Source organism: Lycorma delicatula, chromosome 3 (genome assembly GCF_047948215.1).
Source record: "Lycorma delicatula isolate Av1 chromosome 3, ASM4794821v1, whole genome shotgun sequence".
NCBI classification, from domain to species: Eukaryota; Metazoa; Arthropoda; class Insecta; order Hemiptera; family Fulgoridae; genus Lycorma; species Lycorma delicatula.
Genome location: NC_134457.1, coordinates 58,709,984 through 58,722,625, shown reverse-complemented (window position 1 = coordinate 58,722,625; position 12,642 = coordinate 58,709,984). Strand labels below are relative to the sequence as shown.

At 29.6% G+C, this 12,642-nt stretch overlaps 1 protein-coding gene across 1 annotated transcript in view; it reads right to left on the bottom strand.

Annotated features, from left to right (window-relative positions):
• The window catches only part of pigeon (gamma-secretase activating protein pigeon), a 78,686-nt gene that overhangs the window by 11,864 nt on the left and 54,180 nt on the right, over positions 1 to 12,642 (bottom strand). Inside the window, exons 12-15 of the mRNA XM_075359874.1 lie at positions 9,704 to 9,886; positions 5,758 to 5,942; positions 3,401 to 3,615; positions 1,545 to 1,757 (exon numbers count right to left, since the gene is read on the bottom strand). Of these exons, the coding sequence (XP_075215989.1) occupies positions 1,545 to 1,757; positions 3,401 to 3,615; positions 5,758 to 5,942; positions 9,704 to 9,886 (796 nt within the window). The remainder of the gene's footprint in view (positions 1 to 1,544; positions 1,758 to 3,400; positions 3,616 to 5,757; positions 5,943 to 9,703; positions 9,887 to 12,642) is intronic.

The window sequence follows — 12,642 nt, the reverse complement described above, 5'->3', positions numbered from 1 at the left end:
CCCTGCAAATGCAGGTAACACAATCTGGAACCTGCAGTGAATTAAAACAGCTTGTTCAAATTTTTTCTGATCAAGTTGCTTCACTCACAGCAACTATTACAGAGCTACATAAGAGTACAGGCAAGAAAAAAGGTATTATTAGTGGAAAGACAGACACGTGATTTACTGAAAACCATTTTAATTGCTACATCACCTATGCAGCACACTACCAAGATTCCTTTAAAGATATATGTCAACAAATCAATGCATCTCCAGTTTCCAAATCCAAATTGGAATAATTATCATATGGCCCTCCCATCACAATATAGCAATAGTGCTGACGCCCTACATCAACTTTCCTCTTTTACTTTCCTGGTACTCAAGAATGCTAGTAGATTCATTCCACAAACATAAAAAAATCCAAGACGTCCCTCCATTCCCTGGTTGATTATCAAAACACGATTAAGAAACAACAGCATTCAACGTGTAAATTTAACCGTAGCAAATGATGAACATCATTAACCGTAGCAAATGTTCAGATGAACATCTAAATTTATATTGTAGAGCTAGAGCAGAATGTCGACATGTATTCATAGAAGCTAGGAGAAAGTCATGAAGTAATTATACACAGACACCATCCACGCACTACTCCCATGTCTCCTGTGTGGTATCACTGGAAACAGCTATCCAAAATGGTTTTCTGTTCTGCCAGCAACTCATTGCTATTTTCTTTGATATCAGGAGGGCGTACAACACAGCCTGGCGATGAGGTATTTTAAATACCCTTAAAGAATGGGGGGAGTAGTGGGTAAAATGCTTGTCTTTATTAGGAGTTTTTTAAATGTCCCATTTTACTTGAAATTGCCAATGAATGTGATTTTTGTATTATGAAGGCCAAACCTTTCTTGTTTTTAATAGTTGTAGACAACCTGAATTAAAAGAAAAATAGAATAACCATTCTTATTAATAACAATCATCCTATGTTAAGCTTAGAGTGAAGGTGGTGTGGTCTCCAACTTCCTTCTTCTTTGAACTAAATGCACTGATGCACATCAGCATGCCAAGCCCTCTGAAATGCAGATAATATTCACTCCCACATCCCACAGGTGATGTGTTCACTCTGTTCTCCACACATATAGTAATTAAATGAACATCATTTATCACATCAGAAAACAATGTAAATGGAATTACATTATATACTATAAACTTCATTTCCTGGTCATAAAAAATAAATAAATAAATATGGCCTCTGGATAGTCAGAATATTACAAATGGAAAGTATTTTTAAACTTGTTTGTAAACCTGGTTAATCAACAACTGAGAACTACAAATAAAGTAAACAATTATCATTTACAACTATAAATAAAGTTAAAATCATTACATAATACAATTATAAAAAGAACTTAATCTATAAGCAATTAAAAATATGAATTTATATTTCATATTTGCAATATAAATTCATATTTGAATTTATATCTTTTATTTTTAAAGCAAAATATAACTTGTATATAATAAAATTACTGAAGTAGTATAACTAAAATAGAAACAGCTACTTTATAAATTACCTCTGTTAATAGATTGATTCCTAAGACGATGGGGATGGCCACGAGCATGTGCTCCTTCTACCCCAGAAAGAATGTTTAAAGCATGTTCTCTAGCACGAATCATCAAGCTGGCCGGATGAGACCACTGATTCATCAAGCGTTTCCCTCTTGATCTTGGAAGAATTTGTAATAATCTGAGTTTTTTTGTAAGCCCTTCACCAGTATCGGGCAAATCTGTAAAAATGTTAAAGATATAAATTCAATTAAATAATATAACATCATCCAGCATAACATTACATTTGTAGATGATCTAAATAAGCATAAGTTGGATCTACTGTATGCTTACAATCTGATGTTATGGAACATCTCTGGAATAGCATCCTGAAAATTGAAGCACGTGAAGTAAGGATAAATCAGTCACAGTAATCTAAGCTACATTTAACAGACTGGTTCCTATAGATCACTGAAGTTACACAATGCTGATTAGTGTCACTGCATACTATTTTCAAAAGTCTATAGCAGTTGATGTCACTAAAAATTAAAAAATTATCATAAGTTTTTTAAAAGAGAAGACAAAAAGGTTTCATCAGTAACTGGATTATCTAACAGATTAAATCTAATAACCATTAAATTAAACTGGAAATTGAAATTGTTATGAGAATAATAACAAATGGTTTGAGCTTGGTCACTGATCTGCTCTTAGAACAGAACATAAATGTTTTGGTGGTGTAGGACCCATACTCAAAAGCTATGTTAGGATTTACTCCATCAGTAGGAGTTCCTCTATCTATGGAGTTTAGAGAGAGATTCTACCTTAGGGCCAAGTTATTTACTATTAGACAAATGACAGCAAAACTAATAATCTTATTAATTTTCTTTCACTTGAAAGAAAGATAAAACAATGCTGTGAAGCGTGCAGTAGATTAGCAGAAAAATGGAACAACATAAAGTGAACATGTTAATGAACAAAATGCAGGCAGTACTAGAGATCTTCACTTTCTGAAAAGCATTCAAAGCAACAAGAAGAACCAGGATTATTACTGTTAAAGATGGTAAAACTACAGAGACCAAAAATAAATAATTAAGAACAAATTAATAGATTAGACTAATAAAAGAAATGCTCGATTTAAATCTGGCCACCAATTCCCTTCAAGGTAGTTTATATGCAGCAATTCATAGCTCTCAATGTTTCTCCAACCACTGGAATGCACTGATGAAGCCCTCATTATTCAGTGAATTAAGCAGCTTCTGTGACTAACCCCAGCTTTTATCTCCTTTACGACCTGAAAACAACCTTCAGCTTCATCCTAGGAAAAGAGGAAGTTACAGGAGTCCAAATCTGCAGGCTACAATCAATGGGATGAGATGACCAAGCTATAGAAATGTCTTTTATGGTGATCAGAAGTCATCTATCTTTACACACAGTATTGTAATTTTTTCAAGGTCATCTGACTTCATTTAACTTTTAATGATAATCTGATCCTCTTAAAGAATGAATGACACTCAAAACACCTAGCATGGCTACAGCTTATTTTATTGCAATAGGTCTGCTGAACCATTTTGAAGGTTTTTTCCACAAATTTTCTAAGTCTGATGCAAAATTTGAATTTTCTGCTCTATCTTGCATTTCATAATGAAATCACAGTTGGAATTGTGATGTGGTCACAGAAATTCATGTAATACAGGTGTCACCATGTACACAACTTCACCACTTTGCATAAGGTTATATCTCACCATGACTGGCATACAAGCCTTTAATATAACAACATATTTTCATCATCAAAGTTTTTATCACTCATAAGCCTAGAAATTTTTAACAACATCAAAAATATTATATTACAAATAGAATATTTAAAAAATAATACTGGTATAAATACCTGCCATAATGGCCTTCATAACATCAACTTGCAGCTGTAGAACACTAGCTTGAACATACTGTAGAAACATTGGGAATGGTAATGTTCGATAACCAAGATATGCCATAAAAGAAGGAAATCCCTGTGGAAGTGGAAATGCCAACATCTCAACAGCCAGATTATAACGTTCCATTAATGCAAACAAAACACGCCTTTTACCTTCTTCAAGACCATCTCTTTAACAGAAATCAGAAAAATAAAGATGAAGAAATAATCTTAAAATAATAATAAGAGACATGTGCATATAAATAAATCACAAAAACAATTTGAAACAGAATAACTATTTTGATCTATGTTTGTAGTAGAGAGAAATCAAAGTTTACAGTGTGACATGTAGCTTCAGTTGTAAAGAATCACTAAAATCTCCCTACCTAGAGAGTAAATTTCTTTTGCCTCTCTTGAACTCTTAAATTCCTATTTAGAATGGTTTACTAAACGTTTTGTGTATTTAGTATTATAAATAAATGACTGCACTGTAAGGTGACTATCCAAGAGTAAATAATCAGGTAATTTCTATTTTCAACTGTAAATCATCATATATTAACTACAGAGTAGAATCATCCACGTATATGGAATTAGGCATCATTTGAAATTCAATATTTCTAATATTGGCATTAAGAAATAAAGTGCTCTAAGAGCAGTATACTCTGTAAGGTTGATTGCAAGATTACAAACTTCTACTCACCAACAATGTATTACTCCAATAGTTCATAAATAAGAACACAATAATTAAAGTATATTTTAACCTTACATAAGTTTGAATGGCATAATTTCTTCTCGTATACTCATGGATATGAATACATAACATACTGTGATGTTTCTCAAGTATAGTTTTACATGTCATGCTCTTCAATTAATTTCATGAAACCAACTTCTATACAAATTTATTTATTGCTTTTAACATCTTTTCATTATATATTTATAAATTTTTCGGTTGCTGAAGTTACACAGAAGCTTGTATGTGGAATATGGAAATGGAATTTTGTAGTGTATGAAAAATGCCATACCAAATCGGGATTCAAACTTGGGACCTCCAAGTTTGGTTTTTTATATACTTAGGTTTTTTTATATAAATGTAATAAATAATTCAGCATGTTTGGTCATTTTTAATACTACTGCTATTATAATTAGCAATATAAAAACAATATCATTAATTATATATAGTTGCAATAACAGTTATAAATATTTTGTTTACACACATTCAATGCATGGATCTGCAGTCCAGATTTGCAAATAGCCTTTCAAGTACATTGGCCACAGCAATCAAAGCATTCAGTTACATAAAACAACAGTTCTACATTATGCAAACTAGCAGCGTTCCAAAAAAAACTAAAATAATTAATAATTAGAACTTGCTACATAATTTCATATCAATTGATAAATGATTGAATAATTAAAAATATTTACAGGCAAAACAATGTAAGATCTTAAGAATATTCTGCTTAAAACTGCATTGGTCCAATGCTGTATTACACAACATATTTTGTGAGTCACTGGCTTAGTATGTTGACTATTGTAAGCTTACTAGGAACTTACATAACATCACTAACGTTGTTACTGATGTTATCTATTATTTATTAAGTATTTATTGTTATACATTTTTTGCATATTGGTGGCTATATCATCAGTACTTGATATTAATTGTATGACTCAGATAAAGACGAAAATCTTCAAAATTTGAGATTTAAATAATTTAGAAAAGGTTTTTTTTATTATTTATTACTCTGTTTGCAATTACAGACACAAGCCTAAATACAACCACAAAATAATTTAAAGGAGGTGATCCCCCACCATCACTAAAGGGGTTAATGTTTAAGACCCTTTGAAGACTACATACGTTCAAATCACCAACCTAATAAATTTCAATATTGAAAGCTTTTCATATAGATAACAGTGACAAACACCTACCTAGTTTTCTTTCAAGCTTGACCAAAAAGATATTGATAGTCATGCTGTGCACAACGAAATTCTGCAATGTAAGACCTCATTATTTTTAGATGAAACAAAGAATGATTTTAATAATTTATGATGGCAAACTATGTGATCAGACTTATCAACAGTGGTTAGAGCTGCATTCAGCCACTTTCCTAGTACCCACACCCACTATATCAAAATTAGATTTCTGCACATGTTATAGCAAGAATTTTTTGCTCCACTTCTTAATTCTACAATTTAAATGGATTTTTTTTTTTGTTCCATTTTACAGTTAAACACAAATATTTTACTAATTAAAATATTTCAAGTTTTATATTTAACTAAATTTCTATATAAAATTAACATTTGTATTCTTTCTAAAAACTCAAACAATTCATACTAACACAAGAGGAAATCCTCGCTCTTGATGAACTGTATCAACTGCAGATGATTTTGTGACAATATGACAAAGATGGTAGGAACTTTCTAACTGGGCAGCTGCATAACGAGTTGCAACTGCATGCACTTGCATTGGAGATGTGATTCCTTTGCTACGTTTCAAAAGATGCATACTCACTTCCCTCAAATTCTGTAAGATAATGAAGACAACTTTTTCCATTAAAAGTTTTCTCCAAAAAGACAACACAAGTTTTTATGATCAATTAATACAATCTACTGGCTCTAAAGTCTTAAAATGATGGACAAATCAGGTGTTACCCATCTATTTAAGCTTCAAAGTCTTCTGTCTTATTTTTATTTGTATGTGGTACAGTATCTCCAAACAGCTACATTGATTTTAACTCAATATTGTAAGCATAAAATTCATTGATTCAATCATGTGATTACATAAGTATATGCCAATTAAAAAATATTATTTAGTAATCATGAAGAGCACACCAAACATTTCTGGTCAAGAGACACATCATTTCCTTTCTTACATTTTTTTCATTACAAATATTTTTATTGTTTTTAAAGATGTGTTGACACAATTTATATTTATAATAATACTCATTTATAACAGGTTTACATTATAAAGATAACTAAAATGGAGGTTTTGGTATGTTCACAATAATTGATAACAGTCTGTAAAGGAGCTACAACAAACTAATCATGAACTATTACTGTACATTGTACTAATTATTAACTTAGTTGCTGTTCTCCACTTCTGTCTGCAATAATCATACTGATACCATATTATGTCAACAGTCTATTATGTATTGAAATCAGTACAGATTTCAGTGCTTACAGTGACCTGTCATCGTCTTCACATGTGCCTATACTGTCTGGTCCACTGGCTAACTGCAGTTTTCTTTTAACTAACATATTTTTTCCTTGTGTGTTATTAAAAATTATTCATTATGAAGTGATTTCTTTTTTTAAGTTTTTGCTAACTTAGTTAATGTTTTACTGTAATATATTAACATCTATTATTTTGAAATGTTTCAAAATAACTATTATAAAATAAAATACAAATACATGAAAAAGTAATTAAAAGTATGCAAGGCTAAAATTTAAACTGAAAGTTAAAATTTAAAGTATGCAAGATTAAACTGATAAAGTTTATTGTATTTTTTAACTACAATAAATACATACAAAGTTAAGGTAATAATAAATCCCTATTTAAAATTAACTGCAACTATAATAATACAACTTTTGACTGCCTGCCATAATAAAATATTTAGAATTGAGATCAAACTTCCCTAACAATGTTTAAATCATTTATCAAATAATGTGGAGCATAGTTATAAAGAATATAATAAAGGTCAACTACAAGAAGGTATTTTTCACTATTCAAGTTATTGTTTACATGTAAATCTCCCCTACTTTCAAGAATGCAAATTTACGTTGAATTTGGAAAGACTAAGTAATTCCAAATACAAAATTGTTACAGGAATTACAAAAAAAACTTAAAAATTATTAAAAAGTTTTAAAAACCTAAATTCCTTAAATTCATAACTCATAAATTTTATTATCTTAAGGCTGAAATAAACAGCAACAACAGAAAGAATAATGTTACTAGAAAGCATGTAAGAGTTGAACCTATGTTTTCTAATGACAATTCATTACTGATCAACTATTGAGATGTTTATAGGTACGTTTAATTTCAATTATTTTTTATCTTATATGAATACCTATTATTACAGTTATTTGACAAATAACCTCAAAAATTGTGAATTTCAGACTGGAGAAGGCTGAACTGAGCTAGAGCCTGTTGTGAAGCATTATCTCAAAATAAACAAATCGGAACTCATATAAATTCTGACAATTTTATTTTATTCTAAATTCATTTACCATTTCCATTAACAAACTATAAACTGACCACCAAATAGTGGTTAACATATTGAATTCTCATCAGTTAGTCAATATCGGAACCATACCCGGTTCCGATATTGTGTAATTACATATTTTGACTGTAATTGGTACTTTCCCATTATAATAAAATGAACTGAATTAAATATAACTAGCATGTAAAGATAATTTTATTTAATTAATAATAATTTCTACATAACCTATTAGAAAACATTCCAACATCATTGTCAATAAATTGGAATTACAGCTACTGCAATACCCAGACTTAAACCTTCATAAACATTTACTAATCTTTAAGTGACTATCCCAAGACAACAGTGCATCAGGTTTGATCATCCTGGAACTTTACATCAACAGCCAAAAAATAATGAATCTTACAGCTTGACAGGTGAGAAGTAATATACCATAAATAAATCCTTAAACTCTGTCGCAGTAAGTACATTTAGAAGGACAGATTTCCAGTTTTAGTTAAGAAAGAAACGATGTTGCAGTGCTGTAATGATTTTTGAAAAGAATATTACTTTCAGTGTTTTAGCTAGCTTATGGTGAATTTTGGATTTCATGTTATGTTAGTATCATGTGTTCAAAACAATTAAAGCTTTAAAACTGATTTTTTGGATAACAATCCCTTTTCTTCATACCAGATATCAAATTTTTTATTGTTGCAAAACTAAAGTACTATAGCAAAAATAGCTATTTTTTTTCTATGTAACTACGCTTTTTTTTATAGACTTTTCAAAAAAGTATGATATTATTTTCGGTTGCATGGTGGGAGTGAGGGATGAAAATGAAATTTCTCCACATTTTGAGGTATAAAGAGTACAAAAATCCATTCGCTTAAATTGGGGTTTCCTTACATTAAATATATAGACCTACATGTAAACTTTTGTGGCTAAAAAATTTCCAAAACTACCAGATCAATTTTACTGAAATTTAGATATGCTGTAGTAGTGTATCTGGAGTTGTGCAAGTGAAAATTTGATGAAGATTGGTGGGGTCGTTCATGAGTAACACTCACTTTAAGATCGAAAAAGATCATCATTATCTGTCACTTTTTTTTTTGCCTTCAGTTACTTGACTAGTTTGATGCAGCTCTACAAGATTCCCTATCTAGTGCTAGGTGTTTCATTTCAGTATACATCCTACATCCCTAACAATTTGTTTTACATTTTTATTATTTTATAACTGGTTTTAAATTTTTATCTGTCACTACTAAATTAAATCATACACTTAAACTAATGCTTCCATAAAAACTACAGCTTCATTTAAGTATAAATCAAATAAGCTAGACTGCAGCAAATACAGTTTTATCAAAGGCTTTTTTAAGAATTGTTATTACTTTATTTTACTTTAAATATTAAACTAATTATTCTGCATTTTTGTTTGCATTATTGTTGATATAATTTTAAAAATAATGTTTATTATACATTACATTTTAAAATAATTAGCATAATATTTTATTTAATTCAGTGGCGACAGATAATGAAGAAGATCCAATTAAAATAACAAAAAGTCTGTCTTTTTTTCTGTAACTCCAGTTGCTGTGAACCAATTCACCTGAAAATCAATAGGATTCTATTCCTAATAGGTTTACATCAAGTTACAAAGTTTCATCAAAATCTGTTAAGATTTATTCCCTATGCAGCAGACAAAAAAAATCTTATACTTACATATGTATATAATGTTTATATACATATTTCAACATATATTGACATATATCAGCATGACTGGGTGCTACTACACCCAGTCAACATGAACTAAACTTGAACCAGTATTTATTCAGAATAAAAATGTCATGTGTTTATAATTTCATCATAAACTCTGTTTATGGCTAATTGCTCCTTTCTCTAAATAATAGAACTGCATTTGAATATCATGCTGTAATCACCATGTGAATAAATAAATGTGATTGGGTACAGTAACAATTCCCAAATTCTTTAGAAATCTGCTAAAAACTTGTTTATGGAAAGACAATAAAAATCCATGTAAGGTAATTACAATTGTAATTACTAAATATTTAACAACTCTTGACTAACTTACAACAGAAATAACATGCTCTTGTTTGCTAGCAGCAGATGATTCAACTTCATAAAATGGTAATGGATCAGTAATCTGTTTTGCCCTGTTACCAGTTATCATAGCTAAATCTGAAAGAGTGCCACCAGAACCCATAAGAGGACCTCCAGGAGATAGTGGTGTACTACATCGTGATAATGCTTCTGGCTGAAATAAACAGAATATTAATTTATATATCATTATATTAATTTAATATTTTCATTTTTAAAGTTACTGAGAACATTGAACAAAAGAATAATTTGCAGCCAATTAATACATTTTTTTTTGCCACAAAGTAAAACTAAATTTTTAATAAATAATACAAATTTTAATATACAGAATTACTGTTTAAACAGTATTATAACTATAGTTATTGTGGTATACAAAAACATGTGTTGAGTCAAAAACACTAAACAATTAAAAACCAAAATGTTTTAAAAACAATTTGTAGTTGTTTTAAAAACAATTTAATTTATTCAAATTAAACATGATTGTTTTAAAACATTTTTCATCATTCAAAATTATTAACACCTTTGGTGTTTTAACAACACCAAATGTAATGAAGTTGTATTTAATAAATATTTTTACCCACATATGGATATAATAAACAACCTTCTCAGTGTCATCACTTTAATAGTATGTTTTGCAACATGGTTGCAACTGAAATTATTTTTTTTTAGATTATGATGTAGTTAAAATATGAACTAAACTTGTTCTCATATTTATTTAGAATAAAGATGTCATGTGGTTATAACTTCATCATAAACTCTGTTTAACATACAAAAGCAATATGCTCCTTTCTCTGTATAATAGAACTGAATTTGAACATCATTCTGTAGCTACCATGTGAATAAATAAATATGAAATATTAAAAAACTGTAGATTTATGCTGTGAAAATGAATTTTTAATCTTCTTTTATTTTTTCCTCTTTGTGTTTTTAATCATATGACAATATTATCAAAAAATTATTTTAGAAAATTCACTTATTAAAACTGATGTTAAAAAAATGTGCTACTGAGATTGAAAGTGAATTACAATGTGATTTTAAATAAAATTATTAATAGAAGAATTGACCTGCTCAACAACCTACTTGCTGAGTAATTACCCTTTTAGATAATATCTGAAGGCAAACAAATGCTCTTAATTAGCCATCTTTACTCCTTTGATCAACCAAAGCTCAGCAAAAGTAGGTTTCATGGTATGTAAACATTTGCACGATTTGATTCATGTCATGATAACCAGAAATGAAACATCCTGAAAATAGCACAAACATCCTCAAAAATAACAAGCATCTCTTGTCAGACTTACTACAAAAGGTGAGAAGTGAACTGGTTGCTAATGCCTTGTTCACCAAGCAAAGTAAATATTGAGATCAGGATGTTCCACCAAAAAGTCACTGATATTCAGTGCCATGTGACACTTTCACTCTGTTTGTCATGGGGACTAGTTGGATAATAATAATCATTAGTCTAACAGAAAGGAATTTGAACAACTGAAACTTACACCTCAGATATTTTACAAGCAACATAATCATAGAAAAGACTGGGTGTCAAATAGTATAAAACAAAAAATATACCCGTTTATGTGAAAAACAGTGTATTATACATAATCAGCCTCTACTCAGCAGAGGACATACTAAATTACATATACAACAAAGTCTTTCTCTTAACTCTGCTTTTACTTATCAACCAACTGAATGTCAGTTTTGAAACATGCTGTAACTAAACATATTTACTGCTACATCTCTTCTATGTGTACAAAATCTATGGTCTTAAATAAAGTAAAATATCATGTAAAATAGAGATATGTTTGTTTTTATATCACATGCATGCTTAATTAGATACAACATAAGCAATAATTCAAGGTTATTTCAAAAGACTCCTTCATAAATGAAGACTAGATTAATTAAGAATTCTTTGAAGCAATTTTCAAGTAACAAAAAGGAAGATACATTATTAATGATTTTTTTCATCCTGCACAACCTAAGGTAGCAGCTATTAATGTGCTAGTTTACAAAATAGACCAACTGTCACTTGGCCTGGAGCTTTATCACAGAGAGATGAAGTTTATTGAACATATAACCCAGTCATGTTATCGGTATAACAGACAGAAAAGAATCAACAAAACATTATTTCAGAATAACAGAGAATAAGGACAGTAAAAAGCACGGACAAAAATTTCATGGAGTCCTCCATATAAAAGTAAGGTAAAAAGTATTTTATAAAATTACAACTTCATTATTAACTTTAATTATTATTTTATAAGAGGCTAAGTCTAAAAATTTATGCCTCTGTCTTCAGAAATCTTAATAGTTAAATGAAACCCATTGAAAGGAGAAGCATTTATAAACTGATCTGTAAAGATAATAAATAATTGAAACATGTTACTTGGAGAAACTGAAAGAAAAATTGAAACTAGAACAAAAAAGTATTTTGGCTCATTATAAATATAGAAGAAATTGGTGACAGTCCAACAGTGCCTGGAAATTGGTCTCATCAATAACTACAAACAAAAGTTCATTGATGAAAAACAACAGAGGACCAAATCTAATAACATTTTAGAATTTATTAAAAACTGTTGTTTCTACCAAAAGAATACTAAATGGTTAAATGGCCTCCATTTAATTTTTATTCATTGGAAAGGATATCTATTTGATTGGTTTAAAGTCATACTAACTTTAGCCTTCCTTGTGATAAACTTTTACCTTACCCACCAAGTCAATATATTGGGCATGCATTAGGTCATAGTAGGCAATCTGAGTTTAGGGTTTCAGTTACTTAAACATCTTTAAACTTTTAACTGGGCATACTTAAAAATGATAATCTTCCCCTCTCAGGTTTATTCACTAAATACAGTTAAAAACACTCATTATACAATTTTTCTTCCTTTTTTAACCATTTTTTTTTAAATTTTTATTTGTACA